The following is a 21,025-nucleotide window of genomic DNA, read 5'->3' as shown; positions in this document are numbered from 1 at the left end:
GGCTTCCATTTGTGCGAATCTATTTTTTGTTTTTCTCTGTGTGAACAAAGCATTATAAAGAAAACGGCTTCTTAGTACACATGCTTGATAAAACATATATATATACTTGATGCCGACTTATCAAATTTCATTGTTAAATCGAAGACAAATTTTTTTACCCGACTTCCAAAAAAGGAGGAGGTTATCAGTTCGTTGGAATATTTAATTTAATTTTTATTTTTTTTTATGTATGTTACCGCATAACTTTGGACCACGTCAATCGATAATTCGTCTTGCATCGGAAAGGTAGTGTATCAGAGGTGGTCCCATACTAATCTGGTTAAGATCCGATCAGTGGATCATGAGATATATATATATATATATATTTTTTTTTTTTTTTATATGAGAGTTGAAGTCGTTTTTTTTTTTTTGCTGAAAATTACTTGTTAGCTCTAATTTTCCCTAGCGCGTCAGAAAGCGCCAGTCCGTGTTGCATTGTGCGAATATGCTCGTACATACATACATTCACATACGTATAAGTACCTATTTTGTTTTAGGCCTATTAGCGTTGATTGCGATTTGGCTGGATTGCGAATTGATTATGCTTTGAGATTATACTGTTATGCGTCCTTCGAGTGTTGGCACTGCACTTAAATTGCACAACAATAGCAACAAAAATATGTCTAAAATAGCAACACAGTCTCACAACGACTATTACGCAATCAACTCTACGCAATTAATTTGCTTGTGGTTAGAGGTTTAATAAAAGCGTTAATAATTTAAGTTTCAAAATGAAAAAAAGAGATTTTAATATTGGAAAATTCAAAACGTTTAAAATGAAAAATGTGCAACTTCGGTTTCACTTGTATATTAAAAAAAATAAATAAATAAAAACTTCATTTCGCTTGTGTGTTCATCAAACATCACAAGGTGGAAAAAAATGAGTATGTACACATGTGAAATATTTAAATAAATTAAAAACAAAAACAATTATTTTAAAACTTTTCTTCTTCCGATAAAATCTTTGCCAATGGTATTTGCATACATGTATTTATTTAAAAGTGGTAGGATAATAAAGGAACTTAAATTTTTATTTTAGTTATTTATTTATTTATCGAAGAAAACAATGTTTGTACAAGTAAGACAATAATCCTTTAAGAGTACATCAACTTAGATAAGTGACATAATATTTTGAATACAAATTTAAAATAAGCGTAAACTTTTAGAGTAAATAAAATATCAAATAAAACACCTCTTTGAGGTATAATTTTCGAGTGACGAAAGCTGAACTAGAAACACAAAGTTTATGATATCAATTTCGTGACGAAAATTATACGAATTTTTTAACTGCCTTGGAAACGTAGGGAAAATCTTTTTTATTCATACGAATCGTTGCAAAAGTTCTGTTTTTTGTTTTGTGTTTCTAGCAAATCGACTGACCAGTTTTTGAGAAAATGCCCGAAATGTATATTTTCAGCAGCCCGATTTTTAGTTTTCAGGCGATACCGTTATGACATAATTATATTTTATAAACACAAAAGGTAGCGTTAGATAGCTAGTTTGAAGACCCTTCTACTGATTTCCACATCCATGACATGGATTGAGTAGTGCGGCCTCAGTGGTAGTTTATAAAATTGCCTTTTTTCGAATTTCAGGTAGCAGCCACGCCCACACAGGCATACGAATCAAAACATCCTTGAACAAAACCTTCTTAGTTTTTTTTGTACTTTAATTCCTGAAAGTTTGAAAAAAATTAAATGATGGTACGTACAGACGCCACATACATACCAAAGCATCTCGTAGTGGAGACACGAACCAAAACACATTTACCTCTATATCTTTCCAACTAGTGGCCGGAACTTAATATATAAGATATCGTTTGAAAGGTATTGGCCTATAGAATAACACTAAATAAATGTTGGGTGTACCCACATGCCCCCTTAAACCGGCAAAAGCAAAAAAAACGTTTTTTGTTTCGCAACACTTTAGCCTAATTTTAAAGGATCCGGTTAGACATTAGCAGCGAAGATAATAAAAAAGGGACAGATGAGAGAACTGAAAACCATTTACCAAAATCACACCAACTATATAGACTTAAAGTAACTATATATGATCAACTTATAGTTGCTCCTACTTAGGCCAGATTCAACGGATTCAGGAATGTTGTTTCAAAGTCGTACAGCGTTTATAAAAAAAAAAACATCGACGATATCAAGTAGGTGTACTTCGAGATTATCAGATTGCGACATCTTTTTGATTGCATTAGACTTAGCTCCCCATACAAATACATTGGGGATTTCCATTCTAATAACTTATAAATAAATATGCAGTTGCTAGCAGAAGGGCAGAAGGGTAATCATTAATGCTACACCCGAGAAATTTATTCTTCCGCAGAGATATATGGTCGAACTTTTTTAGACTATACACATAACGAGTAACATTATTAAAGAGAATGTTAATTTTGTGGGAGGAAGTTGAAGCAGAATACACACTGCTGACTCGGAACACATCACCGACGAATAGACTGAACAAAAGAGGAACTAAAACTGACCCCTGCGGGATACCAGCTGAGGTAACTTTAAAAGTATAAAAAGCATTTTTCCCTTCACTTTTTGAACCCGAACTTCAAGGTAACTCATTATAAGTTTTAATGCGCAGTCCAAAAATCCAAAGAAGTGATTTAGTTTCTTACATAAGAGACCAAGTCAAATGCCTTTGAGAAGTCCAATAGGCATAGGAAATAAGAAGTCACTGTAGTCAAATTGTATTCTAATGTCGCCAAGTATTTCCATCATTGCAGTAAAGCAGCTGTGCTTCAGTCTAAACCCAGACTTCAGTGGGGATAGCAATTTATTTTTGTATGAATGATGAAATTTTCTATGCCATCAAAGACTCACATACTTTTGCTAAAGCTGGTAATATGTGCTGATCGGCCTGTAATCGCGTAGTCTTTTTTGCTACTGGTAGCATGACGGCTTTTTTCCAATGCAAAAGAAAGCATGATGTCGTGAAGCAATGACTAATGATGTGCATAACGACGCCGGATATGAATGGCAGAACTAATTTCACAAATTTCTCTTTACCTCTATCATCACGTTTACTTACTCCCACAAACAGAAGTTTCTCTTCCAAGGAGGTATCAGCCCAGAGAGCTTTCGAAGTGAGAGGTGCACCTAGGTTACTACTCGTACCTGTAAATAATTTAATATTTATAAAGGGTCTAAATCACTTTCAGACTTCAAATTCCCATGCCATAATCTTTAGAAGGAAGTGACGGGTCCAATTTAGTACCACAGTATTTATTTTTTGCTTGCTTGATAAGTAAAGTAGCTTTATATCGAGCAGCTTTATACTTTATACTGAAACCAGGCGAAGTCAGTCATTTGACTTCTCCATTTTGCATATAGCCTGTTGCGAACTCTTATTGCCGAATGTACTCTTTTGCTGAACCAAGGGCAAGATGGATTCATTGCTTGAGTCATACGAAGAGGAATGTGATTTTCGAAAATATTTGTCGAGTTCTTATTAAAAAATAAAAATTTTTCGTCTACTGAATCACGAAACCAACAGCCATTCCAATTCACACTTGAGAGGCTTTGACATAGCTGATTTATATTTACAGACTTAAAGTAACGATGCATAAATATGTTTCTAACAGAGGTATGATAACACATAACATGGTTGAGTCTAGGTGTAATAAAATAATCTAAGATGCTGAAGTTACAATTATTAGCAAATCTCGTCTGTTCAGATTTATTTACTATGGCAAGATCCGCTCATGTAGTAGTTGATCAGAATAGGTGTCGCTTTGGAGGAGGTTCACATTGAAATAACATAAATTTCATAGTCAATTAGTTAGATAGACAGTTCAACAAAAAATTAGTCTAATAAGCTACACTTGCGGGGATTATACATACACACACGCCAACAAAATGCTTGTTGGAAATTCGTGCAAAAGGATTTTTCTATAAGTATACCACAATTTAACGCTGAAAACGATAGAATAGTTGGTTTTTGTTAAAAATTTACCATATTTTTATGATGAACAATTATAATTAATTGGGTTTTCTAATTTCCAATTCAAATAAAATGAAACAAGATTAGTTTTTCGGAGTCGGTATATGAGCAAATCTCACGAGTTGTTATACTATTTATCGACAGAAACGTATTTTTGGTCGAAAAAGGAGGCACGCTTATCTTAGAAAATGCATTATCTTCAGTGTTGTATAAAGAATGAGATTCCAATGCGAAATTGTATTTAAATGCGTATGTAACGTATACGCCCCGTAGCACAATTATCAGTCGTCTAGTACGTTTACCAACAAGCCTTAACTTAAAAGTCATATTAAGTATTTAAAAGTAATTAAATATTATAATTTCGAGTGTGCCTATAAAAATTGTGAAAATGGAATTTTAGTTTCTCAAATCGTACATAGTCAATGTATATTTTTTCATTTGTAGCACACTAGTTATATTTTGGCAAGAAGATCATTTGCACCATTTAAATTAAACATTTGGAAGTATCTTCAATTATTAAAATTAAAAAAAAAAATTGTAAAATTTCAAAAATTACAAAATAGTCCAACGGCAACGTCCATTGCCATTTAATTAGTCGAACATGCTCTTGTTTGATATTTTTTTAGACAAAGTAATGCATATCGCACACGATCTTTAAAGGTGGCCCAACTCAAAATTTAAAGGTAATCATATTATAACAAAAATTTGATTCAGCTTTTGCGGAAAGGTAAATAAAAGCTCTGCGCATAGTTTCAAAAATGACAAATTTTGAATTGTGTCACTTTTTAAGATCGCGTGCGATATGATCATGGTGCAATCGTTGTCGGCACTCTGCAATGATTAGACCAATCGCTTTTCCACCTGAGCTAAATTTTTTTTAGAAATGTTTTTTCGATTACCCAATTTGAGAGCCCATCTTAAGCTGTTCTAGCCGCTTTTTTCAAGTTACTTTCAGAAATCGCAATGTCTGTTTTCGGCGTCTGCTCGAATGCGTCGGTTGAGACCTTACCCGCGTTTATCGTCATTGCCGTTCTTGAACTTCTGGTTGATTCATTGTAATTCTATCGACAGTATATTTGCAGGTTTGGTCAAGATGTTTGTTTTCACTTCAATACTTCAAAGCATAGCCTCAGAAAAATATTAATTTTTACATATTTTTTATAATCTGTTAACCACTGTCACAAATTTCTTCTTTACAGGTATCAACTCTTCTTACAAGTGAAACAGGATGTATTACAAGGCAGACTACCAGTCGCTTTCGAATTGGCTGCAGAGCTGGGCGCATTCGTAGTGCAATGTGAGTATTCTAGCATTTTCATAATTTTTCTGCATGTGTTCGCATATATTTAATACTCGATTGTTTTTAAAACTTGTATCTTACACTCTAAAAAACATTTGTTTAAATTTGCGCATATTAAGATAGGTAACCAGTTTTCTCCCTTCATGAATGTAAATTTACACACCGTTATAATTAAATCAAAAGCAGCTTGTTTACTTTTACTTATCATATGTGTGGCGTAGAACAAATTTCAAAAATTTCTTTGTTAATTTCTAAACATTTATTGTTCACAATTTCACAGTTTACACATAAAATGTTTAAAATCTGCTCTAAAAAATATTTGTTTAAATTTACGCATATAAAGAGAGGTTAACAGTCTCGTCTCCCAATTTGTGCAAAATTAATCTGTACATACCAAATTTGTCACGTAGAGACAATGTAGAAAATTACACAAAAAGTGTTTAAAATTTAGTAAATATGAGCACTTAATGTTTATTAATATTAAAAAATATATTTTTGCTCTAATTTTTTTTACAATTTTAAACATTTCATATGTATATTTGAGTGTATTTTTTAAAGATCTTATGTTCAAAATCAAATCTTGAACATCTTCTGCGTATATTAACACAGTTTGCGGTTGAAAAATGAACACTTGTCAGTAGTAGTTTTACATGCACTTTTAAGAATGTTGAAGCCACCTTTACATGACATGAACCTGCTTTATCAAGCATGTCAAGTTAAATTTTAAGTCCCTGCTTTATTTCTACCTAAATTCTACTGCCTTAGATGCCTTGGATGCCTTAGAGCTCTAAAGACCACCGGCTTGTTGATTTTAATTTTGAAGCCTTCAAAGCTCATATTTGTAAAACCCTTGGGATGTGACTTAGTTAAAGCATACGCTAAATAAATTAATGAAATTATAAAATATTCTAGATGAGGCCAAAGAAGCTCGCTGTTATTTGTTTTTTTTTTTTAGGGGCTTACTTATTATATCCTTCTTCACTTTTCTCACCGAAAACCTATTTAACAAAACTAAACCAAAGAAAAAATCGTTTTAACTTTAATAGAAAAAAAGTCCACAAACGACAATCTTCAATAAAACACTTTTCTAGCATTCGCACTTTAATTATCTAAAAATGGCAGCGGGCAAAACCCATACTTATTTCCTTTGTACCATTAAATTCCGTTCAGGCTCATTATACAATATACGAATAAGCACCAATTGACTTAACAAATTTATTGTATTTTATTAAAATCGCTTAATGAGGCGCGAGAATGTATTCCATGTAGTACCATGAACAGCCGAATCGTATTGGTAGTTAGTCATTTTCAGCTCGCTTTTGCCACCGAAGCGTATAAGCTGGCAGCATTTTCAAGTTCATTAAACACCTAATGAGTATTTTTAGAGCGAAAAAGCATGGAAATACTACTTGATAGAGATAAACAAATATTATGTTTATGTGAAATTATGCGAATTAAATTATTATTATATTAAACACTTTTTTATATAAGGACATATATGGATATTTAAATATTTTTCAGCGGTGATGTTATAACAAAATATGTTAAGATACAAATTTGTATAAAGAAATTTTAAACTGACGCAAGTTCACTATAAATATGAATCGGTTGTTTTTGTTTTAAGCTGAAAATCAAAAATGTGCATGTACATGTACATACCTATAACAAGTGTATGTATAAAGCATATTATTATCATATTTATTTATCTTCCATTGCCAACACTCATACTTATTGTGTGCAAATTTTCCTCTCATTTTCAGCTGAATTGGGTGATTACGACCAACGACGCCACTCCAAAGGCTATGTGTCCGAGTTTCGTTTGCTGCCGAATCAGAGTAGCGAACTGGAAACACGTGTCGCTGAACTTCATCAGCAATTAAAGGGCATGTCACCGGCGACGGCGGAGCTAAATTATTTAGACAAAGTCAAATGGCACGATATGTATGGCGTGGATCTGCATCCGGTGCTGGTGAGTGCAAATGCTAATTGGGGGGGGGGGGGAAAATAAAAATAAAAAAGTAAGAGAAGGATATTGATTAATAAGCGGCTACAGCGTGTAGAGCTTTGATGTTAATGTTTGATTTGGATTTTATTCCTTGTTCTGTTTTTTTTTTGTTTTTTTTGAAAATTGATTTGGCAAAGCAGATCAAAGAGATCAAAAAAGGGGGAAATAAAAAACTGAATTGATACCCAAGTTGCTACAATGGTACGATCTCTGAGACTGAGTGCTGCCGTAACCAATACTGTGTTCGGCTTTACACATTGTAGAATCTTTGCTGAAGGCTCCCAAAACAGGATTTGGAGTTTGTATCGAAAGTAACAGGAACAGTCTCCACTTCCCTCTCTTGGCGCACCTGCCTCGGTATATAAAGCCAAAATTTATTGCAATCCTCCAGGCCATGGACTATGTTTGTGGAAAATAGATGGAGAGGCAGGAATTTACGTATCTCAACCGACAAACCGAAGATCCCTTGCTTGCCAGCCACCATAGACAAGCATAATTTTTATTTCTTTCCAAGCGCTCATAGCAGAAATCCTTGGGTACATCTTATTTCTCTGCCATGGAGGGGAGTGGGCGCAGATGAGTGAGATGTTGAACCATCTCTCTTTGAGCTAGCATATGGCCAGATGCTCGTCTACTAGGTTGAATGACAGTACTCGGTGATGGAGTCTCTCTTCCACCACAAATCCAACTCCGAATTTGCCACCATTTTAAATGGTAGTTAAGCAGACGTCGCAGGGCCCCACGATGCCTCAAAAGAAGGTTGTCTCACCCGAGGCCGAATTAGACTTTTAATTGTTGGCTTTTTTACGTGGCGGATCCCAAACCCGTCCCACAACCCACACAATTATATGTAATTGCTTAGCCAGCTTAGTTCCAATGTATAAAATGTGTTTACATTATTCGCTGCGAAATTGAGCTATAAATGACAGTCGAATGCCAAATGGCGAACAATTATAACACTGAATATAGAAGCTTCAAAAACAATCCTTTGCTGGTAAAATCTTTAATTATAATTTTTTTTCAGACCCAATAATTTCTGCCTGACTTCTTTCTTTTTTCAAGTGCAGGAAATTTATTTGCTGGCATTTATGCCTTATGCCTTATGTCTGCGTTTCACAGCACATTCATATCATTAACAGTCATCAGACAATAAAACATCACGACACCCACTTTGACCCTCGGTACTTATGCATGTATGTATGTATGTAGCTTGCAACTCTGCCACACCCAGTCTCTGATAAGACGAAACCCCGCTTCAAGCTGCCACATGGCCATTTTCATTTACGACTATTCATTCATACATTTCGCCATTCAGTCATTTGTCACTATTTTGGCACTCATTGTCGCCAACATTGCCGGTCGTCTGTTTGACCAATTTGGTCTGTTTTCCTTCCTTGATTTCATTATCCTTACACAAGGCCACACCAATTTCATTTTCCGCCATTATATATTTAAGCGGAGTGGGAGTTTTTTTTTGGGGGGGAAGGAATTGTGCGTGGTGTTTGCATGGCAGTGCTCTCCATTCAACTATACATACATTTGTATGGCGAATGTGCGGCATACAATTTTTACTTTGTCCTTATATTTTTTTTTTTTCATTTTTATGCTTTTGCGTGAATTTTCGCTTCATTTGCATTTTTTATGGTATTTTTGATATCATGAGCAAATAAATTACCTTCAGTCGCGCGATGGCTTGCTGGTGAATAAAATCCTACAGTGTCTACATTGTATGCTGCACGTTTGTGTATCTACATAGGTTTTTGGAGTCACCGGTTTTATTGGTTATATTGGTGGCTACAAGCGAATTATAGCCCAAATTGCGACTCGACAACCATCCACCCAACCTTTGTTGCTTTAACTGGCTGTGTTATGTGTTGCCACTGTCTTAATTGCCACTCCCCTACCCCTACCCCTACCCCATACCCCTTAACCTTGCTACCCTCGAGTTTTTTCCTGCTCCTCTTATTGTGCGCTTATTTCTCTCTGCCCAGTTATCGCAACATTACTATCGAGCTTTATTGTTTTAGTGTTTTAATAAATAAACGTAAGATATTTTTATGGCGTCTATAATCTTCTTTTAACTTTAGTTCATTACTCAAACGAAAATGTATTAAGTCGTAAGATTCAGACTATCATAATAAGTATACGTATACAAATATAGTAGTAGTTTATGATGTTTGGAGTTTACGAGTAACAATTCGTGGTTGCTCTTTAGCAATTTCAAGTCGAGTTTATAAAACCTTAATACATGCACGTTGTAGATTTTGTTAAGCGATCGGGAAATATAATTTTTTTTTTAAGTGCCTTAATTCAAAATTTTTCAAGTTTTAAAAAAGTATTCAACTCATTCATACAGCAAAGATTTACTCAGACTAGTCTAGACCTGATGAGAGATTTGTAGAACGTGATTTTGGTCCCATCAAAAGATGGCTTTGGTTTTCAATTGCCTTCGTTTCATCTCCAAGCTGACGTGCTGGCATTAATGCCGGTTCCTAGGTAGAACTAACCAAATATCCTCTGCATTGCTATTGTTGCGTATGGTGTAGCTGCGATTCAGACTAACAGCATGCATTACTGTATCGCTATACTGAAGAGACCATACCTAAATAAATCGCCTTGTGTAAGATCTTGTGCTCGTCGTACTGCCGAAATAGGCTTTAAATTGACAAAAAATGGCCAAGAGCCGATTTGCTTATCTACATAAGGTCGTTTCCATGATAAAAGAATCACTTGGTTTATGAAGGTCTTTAGTATCTATTTAGAACGTAACAATAAAACCTGATATGTATCGTTTAGAAGACTTTTCGCAACTTATGGAAAGTTATTCATAAGATTAACTTGCGCTGAGCAGCTCGTACATGCGTCTTACCAGCCCTTCACCATTGGCCTTGAAAAGCTCCGACGGGACTACGTCGGCCCTGGCAAGCTTCTTGTTTCCAGGCCGCATTACTGCTATTCGCACCAAATCTGGATCGAGGGGAGGAGTGTGAGCTTCATCCTGATACATTGATATGAATCCTTTTTCGTTAAACGCGCCACCTGTGCAGCCATTCAACAGCGATGATAAGCGTTCCCTTCATATCCTCAGAATGCTTTGCGCGTCTGCTATCAGATTTCCTTCATCATCTCTGCTGCCATCAGCAGCGGATTTGAGATCATCTGGCTGCTGCTGGCGTAACCCAAGGCTCCATATGATCCATCTCACCCATGGATTGCTCACATTGCCTTGAGTGCACGAAGGATGAAATAAGAGTAGAGGTTCTCAAAGTCATATATAGCATTTTCAGTTTAAATAAAACTTTTTTTTCAAATTAAATGAAACCATTTTCAAACAAAGCGAAACCATTTTCAAATTAAATTAAACCTTTTTTAGTTTCAATGAAACTGTATCCTTAAAAGGAAGTTTTATTTAATTTGAAAATGATTTCGCTTAGCCTGAAAGGGGTTTCGTTTAATTTGAAAAAGGTTTCACTTAATTTGAAAATGGTTTCATTTAAACTGAAAATGCTATATTTTAGATCTATTCACTAAATCACGGCCTTGGGGTCTTTATGCCTAAGTGAAAAGAAATTCAATCAGCTATCTCCTCCCTGTATTTAAATAAAGAGAAAAAAGCGCAAACTTTCTTTTCAAACCGAAAGCAACGAAATTTAAAAAACGGTTCAGAGAAGCAAAAAGTGTCAAAAAGAATTTGTAAGTAAATTCACGTGGAATTATCACCAGCATCAATTACTACTTAGTAGTAAAGCCTGAGCAAGTCTTTTGCGATTTTTTTATTTTTTGCTTTATTTGTCCGCTTGTTGGAAGGTCAAATGCGACAGCAAAGAGGAAAAAAGGAATTTTATAAACAAAAAAGTAACGGTGTTGTGAGCAAAAACTTTGGCGGAAAATGTACTGATAATGACCGTCATCAGACTGCAGGCAACCAGCTTCCCAGTCCAACAGGTTGGCAGGTTGGAGTGGCCTGATGGTGAATTGTCGCGTACAACATAGCTAATAACTTTATTGAATTTTAATAACCTCTTTACAAAACTTGGCACGCTTGGACGAAGCAAAAGTTTTCAGCTTGCTTTTCAGTGGTGCGAAAAGCTATTTACAGCATGCTCTCAATTTCAGCGGGTGAGGGGGGGTTTTTTTATAAGATTTCTTTCCTACAGCTTTCGCTTGCATTATAATTCAGCATTGTTGTTGTTGTTATTTAAGATATTCAAAGTAGTTTCTGTTAATATAAGAGTATAGTAGAAAACATTCTTACACTCTTTTTTAACTTATTATAATTCTTCTTCTTATTCTTGTTTGCTTCTATTTCTCAACAACAGGGCGAGGACAGCGTCGAATATTTTCTGGGTCTGACGCCAAGTGGTATTGTGGTGCTGCGAAATAAGACGACAGTGGCTCATTACTTTTGGCCGCGTATTGCCAAAGTTTACTACAAAGGACGCTACTTCATGCTACGGATAAGCGATAAAAATGTAAATGCGAAAACGGCAACACGCTTTTGAAAAAAAAATAAAAATACAAATATTTTGCATTCAAGAACATACACCCTGCAAATCAAATTTCCCGAAATCTTAGCGAAATCATTGGGAGTATCACATTTCTGTAACGATTTTTTACGAATCTTAAAAGAAAATTGTATGAAGTGGTTGACACGAAACCCTACAGAAATTTCTGTACGAAAAATTAAGAAAATTCTGAAAAAATTGTGCAAGAAGAAAATAATTTCATTGCTTTGCCGATTTTCTTCCGAAATTTCGTAAAAGACTGGAAGTGTGCGCAGTTTATTTCATTTTAGAAAATTCGCGGAAAAATCGGATGAGATCTTAACAAAATCTTTAAAATTTCTCTACAATTCAAAATACTCTGAAAAATTGGTTTGCAGGGCATACATACATACATGCACAATAACAAAAACATACATACAAAATTTATTGCAAACTAACACTACACAATACACGCTTGTTATACATGCAGTTCTAAGTACTTATAAAACCAATTTCTTTATACCTCTGCTTGGCACTCGCAGTGCTCTGCCGCTTACTCTGCTTACTTTCAGTGTTGCCGCATCAACAATATATTTCTACCAAAATTCCCACGAAAAATGGACGAAAAGTTCAATACCACTCCAACCGTTTTGAGCAGAGGCAAGGTAAAAAAAGGTTTTTTATGTATTAGAAAGAGCTGGAAAAATTCTGATTTAAGAAAGACGAAGCTTCATAAAAGTTAAGCTAACACAAAATCACCCCGGAGGTTTTCTCTGAGCGGACTTAGATTCTCCCATGAGAAAATCCTTTAAATAAAAACTCTTCAGAAAAAGACGGCTGCCTGAAACTATGAGAAATAAGATTTTAAACTTGGTTGGTTGAAGTAACGAGTTTAACTACTACAATTATCACTTATGCGTGCCGTTTAAAACCACTACTCGCAATTTAACTTGAAAGGAAAATATGAAAAGAAAGCAGCAGAAATCGGTTATTTCTCTCAAACGGAGCATGAAAAGTTCAAGAAATTAAGAAGTTGCCTCGAAGCCTGATTCTAATCCTACATAGTGCTTGAGAATTACAGAGCAGATGCTCCACCGTATCTTCTGCATCAGCTAAATTGCAGCTACGACAAGAGGTGTTGTGCTCCAGGCCAAGGCTTGCAGCATCGATCCCCACGGCCCAGTGTTCTGCGTAAACGGCGGTTAGCCGAGATAGATCCCTGCTGTTCAGTTGCTGTGCATTTTTTGCTGCAGACTTCTGCAGACTCTACAGAATTGTAGATCTTTTCACCTTCTTCCAGCGCCAAGAGATGCGGCTCTTGATGTAGCTCAGAGGCACAAGAACCTCCTCATCTTCTGAGACAACCAGAGCCGGCTCATTGGCCGTCTCGTTGTCATGAACTCTGCTGCATGCCGGCACCCAGATCAGTTACAGGAACAGACAAATGCTCGCCCCTATGCCACAATCCATTTTCGAGACGTCCGTAAAAATAGATACATCACAGCGTTCAGTAAAAATTGGCAACATCAACTCCTTTATTGCCGAAGTTTTTCTTGAAAATTTTTCGCTAGTGCGTGGGTCGTTGAACGAGTTTAGGATATGTCCAAGCCCGTACCTACGTTCTTCCACATTCTACGTTTCCTCAACCTCAGGGCACTCTGTGAAACACTTTCCTTAATAAAGAGATCAATCGGGAACAAATGGCAGGTGGCATTCAATACTTCTATTACACATGATCTGATTGGCCCAGTAATCGCACTGCAGGCTGAAATGTGTACCCTCTCTACGGCTTTCCACCAAATCAGCGAACCGTATTCAGTAATTGGGGGAACCACAGTATTTTGCGTCCATATCATAAGATCAGGCCGTAGGTCGCACTTCTTACCCAGCACTTTCTTGCAGGAATACAGAGAATCATAGGCCTTTTTACTCAGTGCTCTGTGTTCGTTTTCCAGTTTAATTTCACTGTAAGAATGACTCACAAATACCTTGCGTAAAGGAAAAGAGAAAGATTATGCCCATATTAGGAAGGTATGTTAAAATTACGAATATCTTTCCTTGTGGTGAATAATGGTAATTCGATCTTTCTTGGATTAACGTAGAGCCCACAGCTACATAACTGCCCAAAAACCCAATTTTCCTAGTGCTCTTTAATATATTTATCTGCATACGCGACGATTTTGATCCCTTCGCTATTGAGTCTTGGAAAAATGTTGTTTAGTAAGCCAAGCCATAGCAGTATCGAAAGTGCCCCTTGCGTAGTTTCCCGCTTTGGATGCTTGATGACTTCGCTGTTGCCTAGCTTAGTTTTTACAATCCGAGTAGGAAGCATGGTAGAGATCCAGTTTACCAGGAAGTTCTCAGTCCCCATTTTTTTCTCTATGCCAATGTGATTGAACGAGCTTTCTATGTCCAGAAAGGCCGCCAGCGACCCTACCCTACCTTGTGTACAATCTCATGGAGCGCAGATTCCTTAGAGCGCCCTTTTATGTAAGGAAGCTGTGCAGTAGACAATTCTCCGTTGCCTAATTTTGAATGAATGGGCATGTCCAGTAGCCGCTTGAAAGTTTTCAATACAAACGACGAGATACAAATGGGTCTGAAGGCTTAAGGCATCGCATGCCCTCTTCTGCCTACCTTGGGAATGAAAACTGCTTTAACACTTTTCCAAATAGACGGAATATAGTTGTGCATTATAAATGCTTTGAAAATACTCACCAGCGAAAGAATAACCCACGATTGGGCCTCCTTTACCATTGCTGGAAAGATCCCGTTCGGACCCGGAGAGTAGCTGCTAATTGCCCATGCAATGTTCTCCTGTCTGATAATTTCGTTAACGACATTTTTGGATGGTGCCAGTACGTTGCTATCTACCGTTGAGACCTGATTTAGGTCACAGCCAAGAAAATAGGTAAGAAAAGAAATTCGAATAACTCCTTAGAACTATTGGTCCATTCTCCATTTACCTTTTTTAGAAAGGAAATATTGCTGTGTTCCTTGGATAGGATTATCCCCATCTTGGCGGATTCTTTCGTTGATTCTATAGAATAGCAAAAATCCCTCCCGCATTCCTCTTTTGCTTTGCGAATCGCCCTTTTGCAATTTCTCAAGCTATACTTATAAAGCTGTCAGTTGCCTGTGGAATAGCTTAAGTTGAATGCTTTGCGAGACTCTTTCGTGAGCTTCGAAATCTTCTCTTCCCACCATGGAGGGCCGAAGATTACGGAACAGGAAACTTTTAAGGCCGATCCCATAGCCTTTTCGAATTTGCTGCACTTGGTTTCTATATGCATATATCCTCTAAGGTTATTAAATTACCAAAGTTATGTTTTCCAAGTTTATCACTGACCACACCGGCGAACCGCCGCGTGTTTGTTCTCTTTGGGTTACGAAAAAGAACGGAAACATTCGGACTAACTTAGAACCAGGAACTATTTTCGTTGAAGCGTTACCTCCCGGCCAAAATTCGACCCACCCGCTACTGTGAAAAGTTATTTCAGACCAATTAAAATATGTTAGCCCCTTATTCGACGTATTTTTGTCGCTTCTTTGAATTGACTTAAATCCAAAAAATCGTCTTGCAAAACCTGCCAAATGGAAAACGAATCTATCCATCTGCCAAAATTAGAACAATATTCCACTAAATTTGGTAAATTTCTACTAAAATGGCAACAGTGCATACTTTAAAAAATATGTATATATTTCCTTTTCCTTAAAAAAGTAAAGCAAATATACATACTTACATATGTATCATCGTCTATATGTATTAAAATGTGTCGCCGTCTTTGCCAAAGTGTCAGAGCATTTTACGCTCAAAATAATGCGCTGAAAAGCGTTAAAAGCGCGATGTTTACACTGAAGGTGCGTACAAACAGTCTGAAGGCTGCGTGAAATACTCGTATCTTAAGAATTCGCTTGACTTTGCTTCCAAACATAAAAACACTTGAAATATATTTGTTGAATGGAATTTCTTTGCAATTGAAGCATTCATCTTGAGTTGTTGATAAAAGTAGAAGAAAATCTTCATTGACTGAGAGCATATATACATATGTAAATATGTATAAGAAATAAAGCTTACATTCACAATACTAACTATATATTTACATATGTATTTGAAAGCTGTGAAGATTAGTTGGTTTATAAGTATGTATGTACAATAGACTGCATCACTCCCCATACAAAAAAATCCGTACTGCGTTTCCATTGGAATTGTAAAACACATTATACTCTAAGACATCCACAAAAATATTTTGAAAAAATTTGAAAATACCCTCAAAAATTGAATATTTTATGAATAAAAATAGTTTATTAAAGATTTTATTTTTTTTTTAAATCCCTCTAAATGACCAAGCGGTTTAAGCTTAAAAAGGTTCCGCAAAAATGTTTTAAAAACATTAAAAAAAAACTCGAACGGAATCGTAATAATGAGATTTTTGATGCTGTTTTTACTTTTTTCAAAGATTGGTATGAAAAAAACTTGTGAGGTATCATTCAAGGGTATTTTCCCACCCTTCTAATTTCTTTGCTAATAAACTCATTCAAAGGATGAAAGAGAAAGGTAGGATGGATGAACGAACGTCATTCAAAGTTTAATTAAGAGGTGTTTCTATTTGTAAAAAAAAAATAATTAAGTAAATTGGTAAACGAATGACTATTTTTCCACAGAAATAAAAATAGTGGGAAAACACCTTTCTACTGAGATCCCTTGAGTCTAAATCAGGGCCAGTTATTCAAGTTTTTCGTAAATCAATCTTTGCAAAAAGAAAATAACAGCATCAAAAATTTCATTATTACGATTTCGTTGAAAAGATTTTAAAATATTTTTATGCAGATTTTTTAAGCTTAATCTGTTTTGCCATCTGACTTTCGGACGGGACTTTTTCAAAAATTTCTTTAAGAAACTTTTTTTATTCATAACAAAACCCATTTTTGGTGGTATTTTCAAATCGGTCCAGCTCACGTAAATCTTAATATTTTTCCGAAATATTTTGGTGGACGTCTTAAAATTTAATAAATTTTGTAATCCCGGCGGTGATGCAGTCTAATGTACATACATACGTACAAGTATATAAATACTTTTATATTTAAAAGGATGTATGTAGTTGGCATATTTTGAAAGGCACTTGCATTTTTTACTGCATAGAAAAATCCTTGTTAGGGCCATTGAGGATTTGATTTTTTTCTGTAATGCTGTACATCTAACATAATACGCTAACAATTATTTTGCTGGCAATGTAAAATATTCCTGCCAAAAATCGTGCGACTAGTCTCTAAAGAGAATCAGATTGGTCTCCACGGAGTACAATTGGGCATTAATTAGTCCTACTCAACGAAAACTCATTTGCTTCGTTGGCATAGTGAGCAGAGTATTTGGTTAGTTAGTAAAGCTAAGCTCCACGGTTCGATAATTGCAATTATTCTCTTTGTGCTTCCTTCTTCGCTTTGGTCGGCTAGTCCGACAGTGTGGCAGTAGAATGTATTTTGTTGAGGAGTTTCATCATTTCTTGTGAAATTTTCTTTTTTATTCACACAAAAACGCACAATGCCGAAACCAAATTTTGCAAAGCATACTTTAAAATCGTACCAAAATATTCGTCTTCTTCTTATTTGGCGTTGTAACCGACTAAGCTATTTTGGCAGAGTTCAGATCAGCAAGCCAGTCGTTTCACTTCTGTGCCAACTGACGTCAATTGGAAATGCCAGGTGTGAAGCCAACTCATTCTGCACTTCGTCTTTCCATCGCAGTAGGGGTCTCCCTCTTCCTCTACTTCCACCAGCGCGCTGCAGCGGGTTCCGAATTGAATACTTTCAGAACTGGAGCGTCGATGTTCATTCGAACGACCTAGTAACTTATAGAGTGTATTTTTCGCACGTCGAGAGATGAGACTTTACTTCAGAAATATGCGGTCGCTGCGAATTTGTGTCACCAAGTCTGGGTCCTTATGAATAGTATAACACCAATTCCTTTTCGCGTCGAATACTAGCACATTTCATTATTCGCGTGAAAGAGTAGCACACAAGGCGAATTCATATAAGGTAGTGGTAGCCGATTCTGCTCTGCGAAGTGCCGCACTTGAATAATACATATGAAAACAATTTCATTCATTCAGCAAATGTGCGATTGCAGTTGAAAGAAGCGGTAGCCTTGGTTCGACCGCAATTAGAGTTTCTTATCATTTGGATCCACACATCCAAATGGAGTTTTAATGTGTGGTAAAAAACTAGTATGCAAACACTCATGTAAAGCGGCCAAGCCACTTGGATTAATAAAGCAATAATATTTTAAAACAATTTTCTAGACCAACAACTACTATGTATAACCTTAACATTAGAATGCATTCGTGCGTGATTTACATACATACGTATTCGTACTTAACATACATACATAAGTATTTACACAAACACTTCTTTCAAATAAATGTTTAGACTTTCTTTAGTTCAATTCTCTTACAACTCCTTTTCATATTCTTTTATTTATTTACTTTTTCTTACCCGTACAGAATGAGCTCAGCACTTATGGCTTCGAAACGCCACGCAAATCTGCTTGCAAACATTTGTGGCGCTGCTGTGTGGAACATCACGCCTTCTTTCGTATGGTGCGCATTGCGCCATTGCCGAATTCGCAATCGAATAATTCGGATTTATTTCAACTTGGCTCGCGTTTTCGTTACAGGTGAGTGATAAATGGTTTTACGGCATTACAGTTTAAGTTAGCCTTGACAAATTGTTTGCATGGAATAAGTGGCAACCAATACCTATTTAGTGTTGGTATGCAAGCAAGCCGCCGGAATAGTAAAGTGCACTGGAAAAAATAAAAAAAAAAGAATGTTGAAAAGAATACCAGGCTTGCACCATGTATGCGTCAAGCTCAGCGGAGCACAAAGTGTTGGTGGTCAGCTGATGTCTCTATTGGAGAGCTAGACGATTTTAGGAAAAAAGTACTCAGATACTTTTGACGACGTGCGATCATTATTTCTGTTGTTTGAATTGATTTTAAAAAACGAAAGTGACGAAAAAGTGGATTTTGAAAATTTGAGTTCGAGTATTTCGTTATTACAATTTTCGACGTAGATTTTCCCGAAAAGAATGCATCGATTGACAATATTTAACTTTTGGTCTCTTTGATTTAAGAAATTAGAAGGGATGTACAGGTGCTGATTTGAAATGACTTTTTGAATTACCCATCAACTCAGGTGTGACATTGGACAGTACGAGCAGGAAGTCTGGTATCTACTGGTATAGCTATAAAAATCTGATTCTTACTATGCGGTTCTCGCTAAGTTGGTTTCTCATCAACTAATCGTAAATGTCTGGAATCCATCACTGCAAGGTCGCTTTCTACTCTCGCAATGAGTTCTAGTCGGAATTCTCTTAAACCAGTGTCACACGGATCGCAGATTCCTCAAGTTTGGACGATGAGTTGTGTGCACGAATAAAAAATTACTTTGCCTTAGTAAATACACTTCAGCCGTTCTAGTATGCAGAGTATATCGAGATAATCTCTTTTGTCGAGGGCTAGACCAAGATACCCTGGAAATTAGACGAATTATAAGGGACGAATTATACGCAACCCAATTGGGTGAAATCCCATAGTGCGTTATAGCTTGTTTTGTGTTAAGTATGAACTCTGATAGAAACTCATTCTTTCGTATGTTATGAAATCAATCGAATGCTAAGCTTAGTAAGCTGCCGTACTTCACTCCTTCTTTGGCATTATTTACTCAGATTTACTCCGAGAATCCTTCACACAGTAGGTGCCTTAAAGCTCAAATCGTCATGCGTTATTCGACCACGTACAATACTTTCAACTAGAAGCGAATAAATTAATTTGATATACTTAAAATGTTTCTATGTATCAATTAATGGTGATTTCGTTTCTACCAAAAAATGTCGCCTTTTGATTGCCCTGTTCTCTTTTCATGTCAACATGTCAACTTTACGTACCCAAATGAGCGTATGGACTCGAAATCGTCTAACGCTCGAGCAATATGATAAATATACATAGAAATTTTATGAAATTTTATATTTTTGAAAGAGGAAAGGTGTGCCAAAAATAAAAACAATATGAATAAATCATACTAACTTTACTAAAGTGTCTGAAATTACGAGAATCCCTTCAAGGAAATGACACAATTGAACTTTGTTGCACGTTCACATGGGAATTCTGCTTGTGACGGGATTGGAGGAAATTTTAAGAGCCTAGCAGCTAGAGCAAGTCTTCAACTCCTTACGTTACAACAAATTTGCACACCCGAAGCCCTCTACCGCCGCGGTGACATGAAATGCCTCATATGCCTAAATACTACAAATTATGATATTCGGACCAGTCCTCCTCTTTTCGTTTTTTTAAAGCCCTATTCAGAAGTCTGCTGGACCTTTTTCGAAGTACGAAAAGTTCAACACTCTGCCATGAGACCGATTTTTCCTGTCTGCTTTTACTTAGCGGACATACTTCCTCAACACCACCAATAAATTTACTCGTTACCTCGCGGGTCCGTCAACTCTTCAATTGATTTAAGGTTTTTGAGTTTAGGCAGATCTGGTATTCCTATTTCAAGGAGCAACCCAAACTTCTCCCAGTCCGCCCTTCGAGGATTCCGACCTTTGGGCACGTGACAAGTGTCCGAAATTCAATCAATTGATGACCTGATATATATTACTATTCCAAGACTCCTTTGATATGATCTGTGAAGTTTTCATTGGTTAAGGTTAGATAAATCACTTATTTTCTTCTACTGGTGAGAAAAGTAGCTTTGTTAATTACATTCTTCTATAGTAGTCTAATAGCTTGTTCCCACGAAAGTTGCACTTCGTGCTACCCCATATAGTGTTTGGTGAGATTTCGTCGCAACTAGAGATGGGTACGGGATTATTTAAATATTTAACCAGGTCGTCCCATACCAGCTTTAAGGTGGCATCGTGTGCTATCAAGGCGCCTCACATTTCCAGCTTAGTTCGGCTGAGAGACAGAGTTAACTTGTTCAATGATAGGGTTGTTGGGTTGTTTACGACAGACCCCTGGTCTTAGAGCCATTAGTTTATCGGTCGGAAAAGACCTGAAGGTTGTGAATGAAGTTATAACTCGGAAGATATATGTACCTAGGGCCACAATGAAGCTAATGCGGAGCCCTTGTTGTTGTTCTATAACCGTGAGAGGAGGTGGATTTACATACTCCGTATCCTCTGCATTGTTGCTTGAGACGAGTATTGCAGTAATTTGACTATACAGTTGAGCTTCTT

The 21,025-nt window shown here is 36.4% G+C and overlaps 1 protein-coding gene across 4 annotated transcripts in view; it reads left to right on the top strand.

The window, feature by feature from the left end:
* LOC118737315 (uncharacterized protein DDB_G0283357) overlaps window positions 1-21,025 on the top strand; it is a 289,535-nt gene that overhangs the window by 198,204 nt on the left and 70,306 nt on the right. For all 4 annotated transcript variants that reach the window (XM_036467744.1, XM_036467745.1, XM_036467746.1 and 1 more), the window contains exons 7-10: window positions 5,196-5,293; window positions 7,057-7,265; window positions 11,621-11,773; window positions 18,286-18,458. In XM_036467744.1, the coding sequence (XP_036323637.1) occupies window positions 5,196-5,293; window positions 7,057-7,265; window positions 11,621-11,773; window positions 18,286-18,458 (633 nt within the window). The remainder of the gene's footprint in view (window positions 1-5,195; window positions 5,294-7,056; window positions 7,266-11,620; window positions 11,774-18,285; window positions 18,459-21,025) is intronic.

Source organism: Rhagoletis pomonella, unplaced genomic scaffold (assembly GCF_013731165.1).
Source record: "Rhagoletis pomonella isolate Grant_MI unplaced genomic scaffold, Rhpom_1.0 Rhpom_scaffold_00004, whole genome shotgun sequence".
In the NCBI taxonomy this organism is placed as follows: Eukaryota; Metazoa; Arthropoda; class Insecta; order Diptera; family Tephritidae; genus Rhagoletis; species Rhagoletis pomonella.
This window is presented reverse-complemented; position numbering and strand designations above follow the sequence as displayed.